Consider the following 20,949-nt stretch of genomic DNA (forward strand, 5'->3'; position numbering starts at 1 on the left):
CGTAAAGTATAAAAAATAGGGTTGTTCTCAATTTTTGGCCAAAGCGACCATACTCAGAAACATCCCTCTATGTGCGCATGTGCAGACTGAAAACATAATGGCAACGTCCATGAGTGGGATGTTCTCCGGTCAGCAGCCGCCCGTTGCGCATCCCGTTGGGGGTCCCGGTGGACCGGGCCAGCCAGGCTTCCCCGGTACTGCTACCAGAGCCCCGGGAAACAACACGCTGGTGGATGAACTGGAGGCTTCCTTCGAGGTAGGAGGCTAATGTGCTAGCTTCCGTTAGCTGTGTGTGCTAACTGTTGTTAGCTAGTTTAGCTAGCTAGGTGAGGTTTAATGTTTCATTCCTTGGCGTTGCTAATATACTACAGTCTCACATGAGAGGGCTATAAAAATACATATTTTATCATGATTAAAGAGTAAATCATGCATAGAAAGCTTTGGTCTGTAGACGCTAAAATAAATGAACTAACGTTAATGCTAATCTTAACGTTACCTTCAGACCGACTCAAAGCTTCACATGATCCCAGGCATCGTAACCTTTAACCGACCGCTCCAGCTCTCTACTCCAGCCACTTTTACCAAAAAAAAAAAAAACGGCTGACAAGAAAATGTCAAATTTAATCCTTTCTTCCGTTGTGCAACTTTATTTTCTAAACCCAAACAACTAGCTAGCTACATAACATCACAATAGCACAGCTGTATCTTTGGTTCACTTCAGCCAAGACTACAACTCTTTCATGTCCCACTAGTTTAATTAGTTACTTTGGGAATCATACACTGTACGGTGTACATTGGTTTGTTTTATTCAAGGGCTGTTTCTATGCTAAGCCTAGGCACTCTAGTGGTAAATAGTGTGCCTTCAGATTTATGTGATAACCGTTTGGGGTAGACAATTCAAGTTATGTCATTCCACCAAGATAATCCACTTCGTATCAGTACTGCTTTCTAGGTAGTCCTGTACACATCTATAAATCCCCCAAAAGTCCCGAAAGAGCCATTATCCACCGGCTGCAGGTCATACTTCTTAAAGTCTTGATCTGATTTTATACTGTGATAGATTGAATTAAATGGCTGTTTGCATAGAGGGCACTCAGCTTTGTTCTTCGACCACTCCTGAATACAGCGGAAACAGAACTTGTGTAGGCAGACGTTCAGGTAAGAAATGTTGTTAAATATGTCCAAACAGATGGGACACTTGGAGTCTGGGGACACCTCTGCAGACATTGCTTCAGAGGTTTTCCTTCTGCCCTTTTTCTGGCTCTGCTGCAGGGCAATCTTGATTGCTGACATGATCTAACAAGATAAGAAAAATAAGGTTTAAGTTTTAGCTTCATTTCAGAGTAAACCGAACTACTGCACAAAACACCTTCCTGTTTATTGAGAAAATACGCTCTTCAAGTAAATCTGACATCAGATTCATTAGGCAACTAAAAGGTTTGCACACTGTGACTTGCACAGAAAATATTAATGTGCTAGATTAAGTTGCACATGATGTAGCATAAAAAGAAAACAGTATTATTCATCCTTCTCATCATGACAACAATAAAATATGACTCTGAACAATTACTTTTTTAACATTATACATTGTCTGTCTCCCCCATTTCAAATGCATATCTACATAAATAACCTTTACATACATTCAAGAACCCTACACGTACATAATATGTATTATCAAGTAATAAAACAACAGGCCTTTTTCACAGCAGACATTTTGACTTTCATAGTAGGAAAAGCACATATGTTACTAATAAAACATTAACAATGGCTCTGTTCTATTAAAGTGTCCCAGTAAATCATGATAGTGTGACTGTAAGCCAACAGCAACAATACCAGGTTCCTAAAACCAAGGCACCATGAAACTGAAAGCTGCTCCTGAACATAGTAATTTTGGCTGCTGGGATTTCCAGGAGATGTGGATCCCACCCTTTTGCCCCCATGCTCAAAATGAAATCCGTAAAGAAATGGTTTTCCCAGTTTGGTGTAGAAGAACTTGACTAGCGTGCACAGAGCCTTGGTCGCAACCCCATCCAACACCTTTGGAATGAACTTCAACCCCAACTGTGAGCCAAGCTTTATCACCCAACGTCAGTTCTCAACCTCATTCAAATAAAGTACATTAATATGTAGTTTGATTGTTTAGACAAGGTAAAACTTTGTATCTCAGAGTAATTACATCTCCACTATCCCACAAACTGTTTTATCATAGTCCAGACTGTGCGGCAAATGAGTTTCTCTTCCTAATTACTTATAGAGAAAGCTGGTAGCCTATCCATCAAGGGGAAACAGATCCTCATGGCAAAACAGCATTTGACATGGCCTGTTTTTAAGGACGTGCTGGTTGTCATCCTTATTCATCAAGTCAGAGACTAGAGGGTTACAAAACCACCAGTACTCAAACCCTAAGGAGCAGGATTTTAAAATACACTCATTTAGGGAAAAAAGCAAATGTACTCCTGTTGTTCTCTATGCATTTATTCTTCAGGCATGTTTTGCATCGCTGGTAAGCCAAGACTACGTTAATGGAACTGACCAGGAGGAGATTCGGACTGGTGAGTAAAGCCTCAGATGATTTGTTTGTTTGTAGTAGTTTTACTTAATCTCAAATTGTAATCTGTATATTGATGTATGTCTTATTTGTCTGTTGTTTGCAGGTGTTGACCAGTGCATACAGAAGTTCCTGGATGTAGCTCGACAGACAGAGTGCTTCTTCTTACAGAAAAGGCTTCAGTTGTCTGTGCAGAAACCAGAGCAGGTGGTGAAAGAGGTACATTATTAGACTGACTTGCATTTTCATTTATCTTGACAGATTTGAAGTGGTTCTCTCCAACCTCCCATCCACTTTGCTTCCTCCATTTTTCTATGATTAATGTACTTGTACTTTTGATCCCCAAATTATCTATGTAAGCTGTAAAAACAAACTCTTTGATAGTTAAGCCTGGATACGACACGGATAACGTTTTGAGAGTTTAATTGTTTTATTTCTTAGACCTGAATTTGTGACATGTTGTCAGTGTTTACATTTTATTTATTTCTCTCCATTTGTTAATGCGCCTTCTCACTTTTTTTTTCTCACTTCAGGATGTGTCAGAGTTACGTAATGAGCTACAGAGGAAAGAATTGCTCGTTCAGAAACACTTGTCCAAACTGCACCACTGGCAACAAGTGCTCGAGGATGTGAGCGTTCAGCACCGCAAACCCTCAGACCTTCCACCTCCTGGACCACTGGCCTTTTTGGAGCAGGCCTCTGCGAGTCTGCCCCCTGCCCCTTTAAAACCCAATTAACACACCAAAGGTGCGGTCACATTAGTCTTCTGTTATTAAGATTAAACTGTTCCACACCCAGAATGTGATGTTGAACTCTGACCTGCAAGATATCTGCAGCCGCCTGGGAAACACGTCTGCATTCATCGATCATACAAGTAATCATCATACAAGCCTGTAATACAGGCTTGATATGAAGTGAATGGGAGACGGAGCGAATATTTGCAGGACTGAAGTGTAATGTGACCGTACCTAAACACTAAAGAAGAAACCACACACCACATACGTCGTGTGATGCCTGCTTTCAGGTGTCAACCTGTGAGAAAACCGAAGAACAGTTGCCCAGCTGTGGGAAAATCACGACATAGTTTTATTTCAACTTTCAGCATTTTGATTTATGTAAATATTTCTGTTGCAGACTTTTTTTTTAACTGTAAAAATAAAATGTCTAGTATTTTGACTCTGGATCAAAGTCTTGATGTTTTTCTCATTACACAGTGCATAATTTTTTTGCGTTTGAAAACAGAATTTAAAGGGACATTACACCAACTTTACATAAAAATATGAGTTTACTATTCATGGAGAGTTGTACTCAACATACACAGTTGTATAATGTCTTTTGTGGCTCTGGAAGAGCTTTGTTAAGTCTGACAAAAAAGCCTGGAGTTTCAAAGACATGGGTTTTTACCAAGCAGAGAGGATCTAACAAAGATTATATAGAGTTATGGGCATTATGAGATCCAGCATTCTTGGAGCGTTACCCATACTCAGGACTCAAAGTCAAGAGCCCGGCTTCTGCTGCTTCAATCCTGACCTTTCTTTGTTTTAATCTGTCGCTCAAACGGTCTTCACATTTTATGGAAATGCAATACTAAATCAGTGGAGTACTACTTTAATCACCAAAGCTTGTCCTTTAAGGGAGTAAGTAGCTGGCATTGTATTACTTACACATTGCTATAATTATGATGCTTAATTTATAATATCAACAAATTTATATGTAAATAAATATCAAAGTGGAGTCTTGTTGTGGGTAAAAAAAAAAAACCTGCTGACAGGAGAAATGTCTTCAGATCAGCCATGACTAAGCCTCCTGACAGCCTGTTGTCTCTGATGCATTCAGCGTCTTCACACCATAACACACTTGTTCTCCGCAGCTTCACAGCTATGGCCTGTCCATTGACGGGACAGCCAGATTCAAATCTTCACAGATGGACTGTGGGGACAAAGCTTCTTGGGAAACAGGGGTCTTTGGTCTTGACATGATAAACAGGGGGACCATGGATTTGTTATTTCATTTCCAGAACTGAACTCAGTACAGAACTCTAGGGTTTTTCTTCTTTTTATACATTCTCTTAAGATAATGTCTACTTAACTGAATCAGCTGTAATTGTGAAAACCCTTGTTATGCATCTTCTAGCAATCTGTGCAATCTTTATCTTGTGGAAGCCCATTTCTGCCAGGAAAAAACTACTGATAAACTAGCATCATGAAAATACAAATACTCGTGGTAAGTCATAATTAAGAGATAGTAAATCAAATTAATGAGTTAGTCAAAGTGACGAGATATTAATATTTTGTCTTGTCTAAATTATATTCTCAGCTTTTATTTTTAAATAGTTGTATTACATAATTTTGTCTTTTTGTTCTTCTCTTTGTTTTGTGTTTTTAAGTGAATTGGCTGCTGTAACGCTACGGAGCCCTCTAAAGTCCCGTTTTTTTTTTTTTATCTTGTGGGAACAAGTTATTTATCTTTTGCGCACAAGATAATTATCCAACTTGTGCGCACAAGTTATCTTGTTCCCACAAAATAAGTTGTGCGCACAAGATAAAACATATTACATACCATATGGGGCTGTAACTTTAAAATAATCAGATAGTGAGTCAAACATTTTTACTCACAAACACATTTCAGTATTTTTTTTAAATTTTTATTTATTCACCATGCGTGTTCCTATTATGATGAGCCTCCTCCCCAGTCAGTCTTCCACAGCTAGAGGGAGACAGTGCTTTCTTGTGGGACGCCTTGGCTGCTCAGAGGACCGTCTTTGCCGAGATGTCCTTGTTTGTGCGTTTATAATCAGCGGTTGGAAAATAACAGGTAGCCTTGTCCGTCCGCCTCACGCGCCCGTATACACCCAGGAGGCAAGAGAGGCGAAAAATAAAATCACAATAAACCATTTGACGCTGCTGGTCGGCTCCCTTCCTGCGTGTGTTTTTTGTCTGGGCTACCGACAGAAGAAGCAGTCCGCAGGGTACAACAGCCGGGTTGAATCGCAACGTGTTTGTTACTGAGTGTCACCGCAGTCGGGCTGTGTATTCATATGAAACAGGCTGATTTAATGGGGCTGCCGTCAGCCCGTCTCACCGCCTCTGGACAGCTGGTCGCCGCGATTCACGCTTGAATTTAGACCCATTAAAGACGACATTGTGGATATGGAATGGTGCATGCCGCTGGGCCAAGTTTTCAGCCTCTGAAAAACACCGGAATCATGGACAGTCATCCGCTGTAAGTGCAAAAAAAAAAAAAAACGAGTGTGTGTTGACGTTTCTCAGTGGCTGCTTGAGTGATGGTGCCGCATTGACAGAGACAGCGGGCAGCCGGTGTGGCTGCTTACTGACCCGGGGGGACCGGTCACTGATACCCGGGGACTGATACCGAGCCTGTCCGCAGCAGGCTGTGGGGGATCTGTGGTTGTGTTATAATGTTATGATTTGTTGGGTGTTGTTTTTGTTTATGGCAGAGGTGATGTGTGTTAACTGCTATGTAGCCATGTGTATGTGGGTGTGTGACAGAAAACAAGGGCCATGTGATTTTGGCATAAGCAGCATGATTTGTGTTTGATGTTTTATTATGAAAGGGAGAGGCCATAGCATGTGCTGAACAGTGGTAGAAAGAATATTTACAATTGGGAGCTACTTGTACTTTTTTGTACTTTTCTTGAGTAATTTATATTTCTGCTGTTTTAAACTTTTTACTCCATTCTTTTAGAAGCAAATATTGTGGGCTACATTTTTTTTTACTTCACTACATTTGACAGCTGTAGTTTCTAGTTTCAGATATCAGAGATTCAGAGATTTTACATACAAAACATGATATGCTTATAAAATACAATACCAAGTAGCTTCCAACCCTTTTTGCTTCTGACCCTTATGTTGGAAACCACTAGACCACTCCTACCTCTAGCAGCTACAGTAGCCTACAACAGTTGATACTGTTGCTACTTGATGCATCAGTATTAAAAATTAATAATGTAGTAATGCATCACTCATGGGGGTCATTTTTCTGCACAATGAGTACATTGTTGCTGGAAAATTGTCTATTTTGACTCAAGTAGGATTTGAAATGAAGGACTTTAACTTGTAATGGAGTATTTTTACATCAAGGTATTGGTACTTACACTTAAGTAAAGGATCTGAATACTTCTTTCACTAAGTACTGCTTAATATCATTTTAAAAATATAATTGCTAAAGATGTGCAACATCTACAAATTTACACACAGTGGCCACATTACTATGTCAAGGCTGGTTTCATTTCACCCCTCCCCCCTCTTTTCACTGTGTGTAAATTAGTATAGGTAATTTGATTAATTGCTTGTTAGGGAGCTTAAGTACATAATCAACTATGACCAGCCCTGCATTATTAGCTAATGTTGTCAAAAGCTCATCAGAAGACTATTATTAGTTTGTATTGATCTCACATGGTGCATATTACTAAATAAAGTGGTGGTTTTGATCAAATCACCTGAAACCAAATGAGACACATAAAACCTGGGGCCACGTAGTATTAATCCAGCAGAGCAGTACTGGTTGGGTTGAGTCTTTACTTAATGGTAACATGGAAGCAAAAAGGTACATATACACTGCTCAGAGTGGTCGGGTGTCAATAGGGGCCAGTTTATTAGGTAGTCCTAGCTAAAACTAATGCACTCTAATACAGCAGCCCTGTCGTAATAATGCTCAGTTTTAGGTGAGAGGTGTTGATTCACCTTTATAATCATTTTGCAGGATGCAGTTTGTGGTGCTACCGTGTTCTACATGGAATTTAATTTGTGGTGCTGCGCACAGCATTGGAAGAAATAACATTTAAAACGTATTACTAACATAAACTGATGACAGACAAACTTTAGAGGTAGATGACGATTTAAACACAGGTTGTCATTTTGCTTGTTGTAAGTGGAAATCATATATGAAAGATAATACACTCCAAAATGTCCTGCTGAAGAAAAGAACTCTAGCTATATTTGCTTGACTGTGTGTCTGATGTCTGCTCTCAGTAATGGGCTGTTTTTAATGTCTCTCTCAGGTGCACCAGACTCTGTCCACACGCTCTGGACAAAGAAGATGGCGTCGAGAGGCAAGGTCCTGTCACTCTCAACCCTCGGCACATGAGGAAGGCGTTCAAAGTCATGAACGAGCTGCGCAGGTGATGTTCTCTCTCTCTCTCTCTCTCTCTCTCTCTCTCTCTCTCTCTCTCTCTCCAGTCATCCTCTGGGTTGCACCTGTTAAACTTTAACTGTAACCTCTCACCTCTCCATCTCTTACATATGCCAATGCAGCCAGAGCTTGTTGTGTGATGTGACCATAGTGGCGGAAGATGTAGAGATCGCTGCTCACAGAGTGGTCCTGGCTGCTGGGAGCCCCTACTTCCATGCTATGTTCACAGGTGAGGACTCGCTTCCATCCATCCAGGCTGGACATCTGGCACCCTGTGTTTCAGTGTCCATTTTTGTTGTTGTTATTTTGTTATGTCCTGTGCGGTAATGGTTGTCTTACACGTGTGTACCAATAGGTGAGATGGCAGAGAGCCGGGCGAAAAGAGTGAGGATAAAGGAGATGGACGGTTGGACTCTGGGGCTGCTGGTCGACTACATTTACACAGCAGAGATACAGGTCACAGAGGAAAATGTGCAGGTAAACACACACACATTTAAACTAACATATATGCATTATCTGAATACCACATCCTGTGCCACAGCTACATTGCATTGAACACCGGTCAATGGAAACACAGCCTCTTCTGTTCTTTAATACTCAAACATTTCAATTCCAAATTTCTAAGGGCTAAACCAATATTGCAGTATTTGTTAGTCAGTTAATTGGTTTCATTGACGTTAATCTGGCTACATAAATATTGTTTCATATCAATGACTGTTTACACACACACACACACACACACACACACACACACACACTCTCTCTCGCACTCTCTCTCACACACACACACACACACACACACACACACGCTTTTTTTCAGAGCCCTATCAAATTAAACTTCCTTTTTTTCCATAACTGATAACCAAACCCATTGGTTTGCACTTTCTGATTCATCCCTAACTGTTCTTTCTCCTGTCACAACAGACAGTTTGTACAGAAATGACATCCCATTGATAAAATAATAAGATAAGATAAAAACTTTATTTATCCTGAGGGAAAATTGCTGTTCAGCAGTTGCAATACAAAGTGGGAAGAGTGCAAATATAAAAGTACTAACATTACAATAAAAATAAGGTACAGTATGGATCATAAGTATGGATCATAAAATATCAACGGGGTATTTTTTTCACTTGATCATGTGTTAAGCACAGTGTAATTAAACTAACTAAAATGACTACTGTTATTTACAGTTTAGTTTGGAAACACAGACCTTGTACTTTAACACGCACATAATGCGTTTTATCAGAGAAGTCTCAAACTAAGTTTCTCACTTAACTGTAGCAGTGACAAGCGGGTTATTTTGGGTGACTGAACCTGTGATGAACTGACATAAAGATTGTGTCTCTACACACCAGGCCAACCTGTCACCTCTTTAATTTAATTCATTTTTAATTTAATTCATTCTGCATTATATAGTCGGACTGGGCAATATATCAATATTATATCGATATTGTGATATGAGACTAGATATCATCTTAGATTTTGGATATCATAATATGACATAAGTGTTGTCTTTACAGACTGCATTACAGTGAAGTGATGTAAGTTTCTGAACATACCAGACTGTTAGCTGTTCTAATATTTTACTTTACCCACTTAGTCATTATATCCACATTACTGATGATTTTGTTTTAATCAGAAATTGTGTAAATGTTTTGTGAAAACACCAATTGTCAACCCTACAATATTATTACATTACATTACATGTCATTTAGCTGACGCTTTTATCCAAAGCGACTTACTATTAAGTGCTTTCAACTGTGAAGGTTCAAACTCCAGACCACAAGTAGTAAGTGCAAATACAGTAGCTTTAAATAGGCAAAGCTACAAAGAGACATATGAAAGTGCAGGTTTGAAAGTGCATGTTCAAGAAATTTTTTTCTTTTTTTTTTTTTTTATCCGAGGTGTAGTCGGAAGAGATGTGTTTTTAGCCTTCGGCGGAAGATGTGTAGGCTTTCGGCTATCCTGATATCGATGGGGAGCTCGTTCCACCATTTGGGAGCCAGGACAGTGAACAGTCGGGATTTTGTTGAGTGATTAGTTCTCCCTCGCTGTGAGGGAGCAGCCAGCAGTTTGGCTGATGCAGAACGAAGTGGGCGGGTTGGGGTATATGGTTTGACCATGTCCTGGATGTAAGCGGGTGCTGATCCGTTCGTGGTAATATCGTCAAAATATTGATATTGAGGTATTTGTTCAAAAGTATTTTATTTTTATTCATATTGCCCAGCCCTATTATATAGTACTTTATGCTATATTGTGTGTGTGTGTGTGTGTGTGTGTGTGTGTGTGTGTGTGTGTGTGTGTGTTTGACAGGCATTGCTGCCTGCCGCCGGCCTGCTCCAGCTCAACGAGGTGAAAAAGGCTTGTTGTGAGTTCCTGAGCTCTCAGCTTCATCCATCCAACTGTCTGGGGATACGAGCCTTCGCTGACCTACACGCCTGCTCTCAGCTCCTCACACAGGCAAACACCTATGCAGGTTTGTGTGTGTGTGTGTGTGTGTGTGTGTGTGTGAACAGGTCTTATTCCTGTTCTAAAATGGGTTTGTGTGTGTCCTGGAGGATGTGGGACGGTGGATGAGACAGAATGAGAACAGGTTTATTTAATGACTATGTTGAGAGATCAATAAAAAGCTGTATTTATCTGCAGTCACGGGGTAGTTTTTTTCATTTGATGCTTTTGCTGACAGAGCAACATTTCTCTGAGGTGGTTGGGAGTGAAGAGTTCCTCAATTTGGGCATGGAGCAAGTGTCCAGCCTGATCGCCAGCGACAAGCTCACCATCCCCACAGAGGAGAAGGTATACGCACATTCACTCTGCTCAATATACGCAGGTAGGACAGCACGACCAAATGTTTGGACCTGATGTGCTTAAAGTGTCTCTGTGTACTTTATTGTGTAGGTGTTTGAGGCGGTGATAGCTTGGGTCAACCATGATAAAGATGTCCGGCAGGAACACTTGGCTCACCTGATGGAACATGTTCGCCTGCCGCTTCTCTCCAGAGAATACCTGGTGCAGGTATGAGTGTCTGCCTCTGCATGTTTTTGTTCATGCTCTTACACTGAATATGGCTGTTGCTCTGTACAGAACGGAACTACAGTAAGCATGATCGGTCCGAAGTCTGTGTTACCTTATTTGACAGAAGTCTATATGCATTTGTCTGTTATTTCCTACAATTTGATAAACAAAAATGTTGATTACGCTTGAATGAGTGAAACCCCATTCAACAAAACTGCTTAAAAAAATAATATTGAAATACCACCGTTAAAATAACCAGGAGAGTGGCCGGGTTGGCTCAGTGGGTAGAGCAGGCGCACATATATTTGGAGGTTTATGCCTCGACGCAGGGGTCCGGGGTTTGAATCCGACCTGTGACGATTTCCTGCATGTCTTCCCCCTCTCTCTCCCCTTTCTTACCTAGCTGTCCTATCAAATAAAGGCGCAAAAGCCCAAAAGTTATCTTAAAAAAATTTATAAAAAAATAACCAGGAGAGTCCGACGCAGCCTAACTCTGGACGGTAAACTGAGATTAGCGTTCCTATTCAAGTTTATGTTCTGCTTGTTTTTACGGTTGTTTGGTAAATTGCTATTAAACACAGTCGGAGAGGATTTGAAGTGCTATTTTTTCCTCTCCATTCTTATCATTTTGGCGCTGGTGATTTCCCTTTGGTGCTGGCTAAAACCTCTATGGGGGGGCGCCACAAATTCCTCTGTGCAGGAAAAACCCTGGACTTATCTGTCGTTTAGGACTGGTCAAAGCTAAATCAGAACTTGCAGGGGTTTAAAACGAGCTGCGCGCTAAACTGGACTGTTGTTTCTACTTGTTCACATTTCCATATTGTTGTTTAAAGAATCATTACCAGTGAATGTGATTAGACCGTGTGCATGTTATGCGGTGTGCACAATTATTAAGATGCTCAACCTTCTCTGTCCCAGGATAGTGACAACAAATGCGAATATCGCCAGGTATTGATGACTTTCACTGTTTTACTGCTGCTCTGATACAGTTTAGGAACGATTGGTCCAAATGTTAAAGCAGGCGTTAAAGTGACCTTCCGACATGGTTGTCTTTTCCCCAAGATTCAAAGATTATTCGTCACATACATAATGATACTGCCGTTTGACATCAAATGCTTGGTTACCATCTCCATATGATATAGTTATATGTATTATACAAATGCACTAGTATTGACATTTAAAAAATGACTATTTAAAGAGCAAATTAAAGCAAAAGAGAAAAAACAAGGGTATGTACAGTGCAGTAAGTAGGAGAATGTAAAAAAGTAATTAAAAATATAAATGAGGCTCAATATTGGACATGGGAATGCAGGACAAAATGTAAATATGGGCATTTTAAAGTATAAAAATGTAGAGGTAAAGCATAAGATGCAATATAAAGTGGAGAATCGTGTAAGTATATACAAGAGAGTAGAACCATGTCATCAGGCAGTATTGAAAGCGGGATTTACATTTTAATCAGTTTCCTATTGTTATTTTTTTTGGGTATAAAAGGAGCTCAAACACCCAGATACAAGCAAGCAGAGCTCAACTGTTTTTTTTTTTTTTTATTTAACTTCCACGGAGTGGATTTTGCAGTTGTTTCCCTCTCACAGACAAGAATGATCTGTAGGTGTGTTGTTGACTGATTTGCTTTCACTGCTAACAAAACAACTGCGGGTTACTTACATCTTTGGCTGCATGTAAAAAGACTCCATTAATACCACAATAGGATGTCATCAGTGGTGTTTTTTAGGGAAAGGCAATTGTGTTGTTCGTGAGCAGCTAATATTTCTGATGTTTGATTATTTTACATTAGTCTTAAAGGTTGGACAAAGTTGGACAGTCTAGTATTTAATCCAATTAAGGAAAAACATGTCACCCTCCCCCCATTTCTACAAACTCACTAACTAAACAGAACATTTAATATCTTTGGATTATTAACGTTCAGGTCAAATATAAAGACACATTTGTTACGAAACATTAGATCTGTCAGTATCAGTACTAGTGTGGATTTTGGATTAATATTATGGGTCTTCCTTTGATTGTAGTTCGTATGATTTTAGTTATTTCTGCATCTCAGCTGCTGTGTCTCAACATAATGCAGCGCTTTGTAAATCTAGTTGGCTGATTGGCTCCTCTCTACCTGTTTGGTTATGTTAGCGGGTGGAGGAGGAGTCTCTGATTAAGAATAGCAGTGCGTGTAAAGACTACCTGATCGAGGCCATGAAGTACCACTTGCTGCCAGCTGACCAGAGAGCTCTGATGAAAACCGCACGCACACGCATGAGGACTCCGGCCTGCTGTCCTAAGGTATTTACACAACCTCTGCTAAGTTTCTCCTCTCTTAGATAATAAGAAAGTAACAATAGTTGATGTGCAATCCTTCATGTAATGGCTCTGCTGATTCTGTCCTGTGTAGGTGATGGTTGTGGTTGGAGGCCAGGCTCCTAAGGCCATCCGCAGTGTCGAATGTTATGACTTTGAGGAGCAGCGATGGTACCAGGTGGCTGAGCTCCCAACCAGGAGGTGCAGAGCAGGTAGGAAACCGTCAACAACAGCATAAACTACATCACAGTTAAGGGGTTGGATCCTCTAAAGAATGCTGCTCCATCAGAACACCTGAACGCCACACTAAATGGTCACCTACTCCCCAAATCCCCAAACTAATGTTTCATTCAAGGTGGTCCTCATTGACTTGCAATAAAATGACCGGGACTTTGCCCTTAAACAGCCACTAAAGTGTAAATGCCGCTGGTTAAAGGTGCTGTAAGCGATGTCACGCGTTTTTTAGGCTACAACATTTTTTGTCACATACAGCAAACATCTCCTCACTATCCGCGAGCTTCCGGTCCCCTAAACCCACTGTAAAAAAAACATGGTGGAGGAGGGAGGGGCGAGCTAGTCTTGTTTTGTTTGAAAATACTTTGACGTCAACAACAAGAAGTGACGTCACCCAACATCGCTTAGAGCAGTGGTTCCCAACCTTTTTTCCTTGGCACCCCCCCTACTTATGTCTAAGAAAAGCTGAGCCCCCCCCTCTGAAACCGAAGTTGAGGTAACTCTCGAGATAGAGCCTTACTTTCTTTTTTGATACAGAGCAGTTATCAGCACTTTTACGTTTCTCCGCCATGTTTTATTCATAAAATAGTGATGCCGTGGCGGCAGGAAAAACGAGGATGATAGCAGCTAGCAGCTGACCTGATGACTGCAAGGGTCCCAGGTTAAGAGGTCCCGGAGGTTTGGCCTACTAAGTAGCCTGCCTACAATTTTAAGCGAGAACATAAATATATAGTTTTTATACAGATTTTTGTATATATTATATATTCTAGTGTATTATCATAATTTGTTTAACATGGATAAAATATTGGATATATAAATAAGATGGTTAAATATTTTTTTTTTACCTCAACCTCAAACCAGATAAAGACTTGGGCACCCCCTGTGATCTTTTCCGCCCCCCTGAGGGGTCCCCGGACCCCAGGTTGGGAACCACTGGCTTAGAGCACCTTTAATATTTAATATACTGTATCCGTATAGCTTCAATTAATATGTGATTAATAACATATTTAGTTTGCTGATGAGAGCAGTGGTGTTCAGGCCTTCTAGTGGGGTTTCTATCAGTGTAGTTCAAATGTATAGTTTCCAGTGACTGAAGTCCGTATGGTTGTTTCAAGTATTCCTCAACACAATTAGGTTTTGCATAATCTAATAAAGGAAAAAAGTGACACTTTAGTTAAAACTCGTACTTTTCACACACCCCTTGTGGACACAAGGGACAAAAAATATATCCAATGCAATCTTATGTACAAGATTATTAAATGGGGACCCTTTGGATAAAAAAAAAAACATTGACCACAAAACTAACCTTACAGTTACAGTGTGTATATATATATATATATATATATATATATATATATATATATATATATATATATATATATATATATATATTCACCTGAACACTATTTTACAAAATTCACACTGGTTATTTTGTCCAAAGTCTAAATCAGTGTATGAAAAGGGAGGAGGCCTTGTCGACCCATTATGATGTATTCAGTTTAGAAATACAGACACAGCAACAGGCAGAGGTAACTTCTGTCTTTAAGATGCTCTCTGGTCAGGTCTTGGCTATCGTGGCTTTGAGATTCAATCCATCTGCGATCAAAATCCATATTCTAATCTAAGGCGCTCTTGTTTGGTTTAAGTATTGCACATATTTAAAGGTAATCTGGGTAAACAGCATAACTCTTTTACAATGCCCCCTGGTGGCATGTTTCTGACTCTGTTCCATCACATACGCCCACAGATAGGCCTCACTGTTAAGATGCATGGAGGGAAACAAGTTTGGTAATTTGTTACGAGGTTGCAACATCAGCAGAAACACACACTACTAAAAAACTACACTGAAAACCACATAGGTAAGCATAAAGCTGCCATGGGCACAGCTCTGTCCTCAACGTTATACACTTACTGCAGGCCCATTTGAACCAAAGGGAAAACTAATCAAGGATTCTCTCACACTTGATGCGATTTTTACTCAAGGATTATTTAAAATGTGATGGGAAAGTACAGCATGTTAATATTTTGACACAGAATTCACATTGATGTGTGCCATTTACAAAGAAACGAAGATAAGATAAGACACAAGAAAGTGTGACCTCGACCAAGTTTACCCCCCACTTTATGACATTTCCACTCTGAGGTTGCTTCAACATTCAGCCTCGCGAGACCAGGCTGTTTGAGTGTGTGTCTTTTAGTAGATATTTGTGTTTACCTGAGTGTTTTCTGTCTTGTTGCCTTTTAGGTGTGGTGTACGTGGGTGGGTGTGTGTACGCAGTTGGTGGTTTCAACGGTTCTTTGCGTGTGCGGACCGTCGACTGTTACGACCCGGTGATGGACCGCTGGACGAGCATGAGCAGCATGCAAGACCGTCGATCAACGCTCGGGGCTGCTGTGCTCAACGGACTCCTGTACGCTGTGGGGGGCTTTGACGGCAGCACAGGTACACCTGTGTGACTGTGACATTAACATATTTTTTAAATTGCCGTGATCAGTGAGACGGAAAGAGTTCAAGACACTGAATCCCTACAGGCTGTTAGTGTAACAACAGGAAATTATATAGTATGTGGATTTTCATGGTGTTTTTGATGCATGTTGTGTGTGTGTGTGTGTGTGTGTGTGTGTGTGTGTGTGTGTGTTTGCAGGTCTGTCGACAATCGAGGCGTACAATGCGAAGACAAACGAGTGGTTCCATGTGTTACCCATGAGTACCCGGCGAAGCAGTGTAGGAGTGGGTGTTGTCAATGGTGAATACTATTCCCAGTTCAGTTTTACAGTGTTTAGGAATAGATCAAAATAACAGAAGCACTTTATAAACCAGAAAATAGTCCTGCAATGAATATGTGTTTTTTTTCAAAGCACATAACTTGTTTTTATTTTTGAAACTATCAGAGGTGTTGAAGACAGTTTGTAGAGACAGGGACTGGCTTAAAGCTTGATACAATAATGCATCATTGCACTTGTCTTTAAAAAACAGGAAAATAGCATTATCAAAATTATTACAAGTAGATCCTTAATAATAAAGAACACAAAATCAGGCAAGCAGACTTTATTAAACTAGCTGAACAACTTTACAGAGGTGCTTCACAGAAAGAAGGAAAGGGGAAAGAGACAAAGAGAAATAAGTACATAACCCAAGTAAAAGTTATGAAGTCGAGAAAAAGCCTAATACTTAAATTGCAAAATGCTAAAAATAAAATACTAAAACTTGTTTGGGTAAATTGCCTCAAAACCTTTCAGTGTTTTGAGTTTTGCGAACTTTTATATTTCCTGCATCGCTACCATATTGTATTTTGATGTGTTTCTATTATTTTGTCTACAACTGTGCCACTCCTTATTCTGAGTTGCATGCATTTCTTGTGTGTGTGTTTTCAGGGATCCTGTATGCAGTTGGAGGTTATGATGGTGCGACCAGGCAATGTCTGAGTACAGTAGAAGCTTACAACTCTAAAAGCAACACGTGGAGCTACATCTCAGAGATGGGCACACGACGCAGTGGAGCAGGTCAGTGTGTGTGTGTGTGTGTGCATGGCTCAGTTTTTAGAAAGGTAATTCAACTGACAGTTCAGTTCAAGTTCAATACTTTATTGCCATGTCAACACAGTTGATTGGAATTTATCTTGGTACCAATCAGGTTAAAAAAGGCAATACATACACAGGAACATACAGTACATAACAGACAATCATATAGGCAATCATTCAAACCAGTAAAAAAGCTGTAAAGACCTTGTGCTATTGCAACTTTCCATAAAGTGTCTTGTGCAGTCTATAAAGTGCATTTGAATAAGGTGCATTTAGTACAGATTTACTCTGCAAGGTGCCTGAGCATTAAGGAGCCTAATAGTGCCAGGGTAAGTACTGTTACAAAAGCGAGATGTTTTGCCCCTAAGACTTTGAACTCTATTTCCAGAGGGCAGTAGGGACCTGGCAGGGGGGGAGGGGTCATCTAGCACTTTCTGCGCTTTATGGCTGGTCTGTGTGACGTAGCTAGAGGATACAGATGGGATGGCACGTCCTATAATTTTTGATCAGACAAACCATTTTCACAGATGTATCCATCAAAAACAACAATACATAATTGCTATGCAAGGGAAATTCATGATAAGACAGAAACGGTGACCAGATCTTGTGTCCGGTGTCTTCCTCAGGTGTCGGTGTGTTAAAAGGTTTACTGTATGCTGTGGGGGGTCATGACGGTCCATTGGTGAGGAAGAGCTGTGAAGTTTATGATCCGGCCTCAAACACCTGGCGGCAGATAGCTGACATGAACATGTGTCGACGCAACGCAGGTAAAGCAGCAAGTCTGTCCACCAGATATCCTCGGGTGTGAGGTGTTAGACGTCCATTCATCTTCATTGTGTGCGTTTGTGTTTTCAGGTGTGTGTGCTGTAAACAACGTACTGTATGTGGTGGGAGGAGACGACGGCAGCTGCAATTTGGCCTCTGTGGAGTTCTACAATCCAAACTCGGACAAGTGGACACTACTGCAGTCCTGCATGAGCACAGGACGCAGCTATGCAGGTGTGTAGGCTACAGATGTGAACATACATGTTGAAAACTTATGCCAGGTCTAACTTAACAGTTTGTAGCTAAACTACAGTGAGAGATAACTTTTGAAAAAGGGTGAGCTTTGAAATTGGGGCCTTAGTTCAATATTAATATTTTGTATCAACCTTTAGGAGAATCATATCATAATTATGTGATAAAAGTTGTGTCTGCTTTTACTGAATTCTGTTATACAGGTAGATACCGGCACATCACTTTTGTCACTTTAACTAGTGCTTGTCACTTTTTTAACACCTCATTTCTTCCCGGGAATCAATAAAGTGTTATCTTATCTTAAAAAAGACAATATATCAAGAACAAAATGATGTGCATTGCTAGTATTATATCTATTTTTACTTTTAACAGTACTAGCAACAGTAACTATAGTGGACACAAAAACCTTTTGCTTTGATTTATTTCCATTATTTTTACATTTATACTAGACATTTTCAACATGTGCTATGTATAAAAAAGTAAATAAAGTGTGGCAATAGCGGTGCACCATCTTATTCTTTTGTTGTTTTTAACCACAGGTGTGACTGTGATTGACAAGCCCTTATGACTGCTCTTGACACCTGCCGCTGATTCGGAACAGAATGTATTCTCCTGCTGAATACTGATCTTGGATCTGTCTATGATGCCTATGCTCCATTGTTGGGCAGCATTAGCACAGGCACTGACGAAGATGAAGAAAATGACAAGAAGTATTTGTTGTTGAGGATGACGATGAAGATTTTTTGCACTTACCTGAAAGGGGGAGCTGTAACAAACGAGGGGATCGAACCCGTGTTTAAATCCCCTCTTGGCAGGACTGCCGCTAGCGACTGGACAAACCAGTTTAAAGCACCACTGCAGTGTCATTGAAACGCTACTGATATGAAGCTACTATAACTGCTAGTTACTTTAACATTAGTAATGTTAACATGAATCAGCTCTGAGAGAGACCACTGATCTAATCCATCAGAGAGGAGCAGAGAAGGACCTGAAATCTTTGTTTCTCCTTCGTTTTTATCCTGAAAAGTGTGTTTGTGTGTGTGTGCGTTCGTGCGTGCGTTCGTGCGCGCGTGCGTGCGTGAGCGCGCGCTCTTGCGTTTAAAGGTGCACCTTTGCTTGCACATGTGAGCATGTGTGTTTGTGTGCATCTGAGTCTCTGTGTGGTGACGCCGTAAAAACGCACTCTGTCTGACCTTTTACAGTGTTGCAGTGTGGCTGTTCAAGAGTGCCTGTATGTCAAATTACACCCTGCTTTCCCTCTTCTTCCCCTTTGTTGTGCCTCGAGGACTGTTACTGGACAGAGCACAGCTGGACTCGGCAGCAGTTCTGCGGTACATTCGAGAGCTGACTCTAGATTGGTGATGATGTGTCGGTTGCGGTAGCCCGCATGAATTCAGAACAGCGACGTGAGAAGCAGCTGCAGAAAATGTACATTTCTTCTTCTAAAAAAACAAAAAAACCACAAAAAAAACAGACTTTAACTGGAGCACTACTCTTCTGGTAAAGGCGAAGAGTCATTCATGTTGCCAAAAACAGTGACAGACAGAGGGAGGAGCTGTTTGAGATGAAAAACAGTTGGATGTATCAGTCTGTACTGTCACCCGGCAGCCATCTTTGCTGTGGTTGTAACCACTAATGACAACAACAGCCTGAACTCGCTGCATGGTCCCCAAACTCTAACCTACTATCTTTCAACAGTACCCTCTTCCTCCTTGGTGTAGCAACCTTATTAACTACTGCACACCCTGACGTACTATGAATGTGCCAATTTTAAAATATCTCTTCATTTCTGTCTCTCCTTGCTACTTTACTAATCTGTTCTCTCTTTCTGGAAAGTGACCAAACCTACTCTTGATTTTCTATTACTTCAGTCTCTTTCTCTTCCCTCTGTTCTTATATTGAAAAAAACTGCTATAATATTTACTGGTATCGCTGTTTTCTTGTCAGTGTATTGAGGAATGTCATGTAGGCTAATGACTTTGAAAATGTTTCATTACTTGTTTTATATTCTCATTAATACATAGGCTTCTTGTATTCAAAGCTGTGAAATGACATAATCTGTTTTTAAAACTTTGCCAAATCAGTAAAACGTTGAAATGGAATATGCTGTGTGTGGTATCTTAATAATTATACGGTGATTCATTTATTACAATTTCATCAGTCACCATTAGTGTCGGGTAAAGCTGGCATCATTTCTGTACATACAATTCTGCCTGTATTTAGACAACATTTCATATTTGGGAACTTTTGCGGTGATGGAAAATGACTAATTACATTTACCCAAGTACTGTACATAAGTACAATTTTGAGGTACTTGTACTTTTCTTGAGTACTTCCATTGTAGGCTACTTTATACTTCTACTTTACTACATTTGACTGCTATAGTTACTTAGCAAATTACGATTTTACATGCAACACTCACTGTGATGATCTTATGAAAATGATTAACCTACCTACAATTTTATAAAGTACTTGAAATGATCTCCATCTCTATTAAAATGCTGCTTACATGTTAATGCATCAATAATTGTATTATAATATGTAATAATAGGTCACTGACAGATCCAATTCTGCAGCATAAAGAGCACTTGGATCTTTGTACAGAATACCTCACTTTTACAGAAATATTTGAATATTTTGAATAAGGGACGTTTATAATGCAGTATTTCTACTTGGGATACTGCTACAGTACTGTACTGAACTTTAAATTAAGAATTTGAATACTTAATATTGTAGAGTAAGGTATCTTTAAAAGTATTATTTTGGTAATTGGGTAGCACTAGTATAGAAAACACTCAAATAATACTCAGTCGTACATAGATACAATTAAATGTTAGATATGACAAGAAGTGAAATACACCAATGATGCACGTTCAATGTAGATACATTTCAGAAAAAACAGTAAACCGAGTTATAAAAGGGATAAGAAAACAGTTGAGTGGTGCTTTAATTGCATGTTATAATGTTGTTTTTTCACTTTATACCGCAGTTTTTTTGTTCCAAAGCCTCTACAACATTTCCAAAGTTGACATCGTAGTATAAATTTAAGACGGAAGGCACACACGTATGACTCAAAGTTCTCCGGACCACCCCATCTCTTCCTTCATACAGTCCATTCAACACTGCGGAGATTATGAAAGCCGAGCTCGCCTCTG

At 40.1% G+C, this 20,949-nt stretch overlaps 2 protein-coding genes across 2 annotated transcripts; both read left to right on the plus strand.

The window, feature by feature from the left end:
* Nucleotides 1-55: 55 nt before the first annotated feature.
* med28 (mediator complex subunit 28) lies at nucleotides 56-3,422 on the plus strand. Its single transcript, XM_031277034.2, has 4 exons — nucleotides 56-256; nucleotides 2,486-2,552; nucleotides 2,655-2,767; nucleotides 3,082-3,422. The coding sequence occupies exons 1-4, from the start codon at nucleotides 98-100 to the stop codon at nucleotides 3,283-3,285; spliced, it is 543 nt and encodes a 180-aa protein (XP_031132894.1). The 5' UTR covers nucleotides 56-97; the 3' UTR covers nucleotides 3,286-3,422.
* Nucleotides 3,423-5,250: 1,828 nt separating this feature from the next.
* On the plus strand, nucleotides 5,251-19,896 carry klhl2 (kelch-like family member 2). Its single transcript, XM_031277008.2, has 15 exons — nucleotides 5,251-5,770; nucleotides 7,569-7,688; nucleotides 7,822-7,928; nucleotides 8,055-8,176; nucleotides 10,013-10,175; nucleotides 10,386-10,495; nucleotides 10,598-10,714; nucleotides 12,857-13,006; nucleotides 13,116-13,233; nucleotides 15,501-15,698; nucleotides 15,901-16,002; nucleotides 16,631-16,759; nucleotides 17,404-17,544; nucleotides 17,633-17,776; nucleotides 18,334-19,896. The coding sequence occupies exons 1-15, from the start codon at nucleotides 5,703-5,705 to the stop codon at nucleotides 18,360-18,362; spliced, it is 1,818 nt and encodes a 605-aa protein (XP_031132868.1). The 5' UTR covers nucleotides 5,251-5,702; the 3' UTR covers nucleotides 18,363-19,896.
* Nucleotides 19,897-20,949: the final 1,053 nt, after the last annotated feature.

Source organism: Sander lucioperca, chromosome 4, assembly GCF_008315115.2.
Source record: "Sander lucioperca isolate FBNREF2018 chromosome 4, SLUC_FBN_1.2, whole genome shotgun sequence".
NCBI lineage: Eukaryota > Metazoa > Chordata > Actinopteri > Perciformes > Percidae > Sander > Sander lucioperca.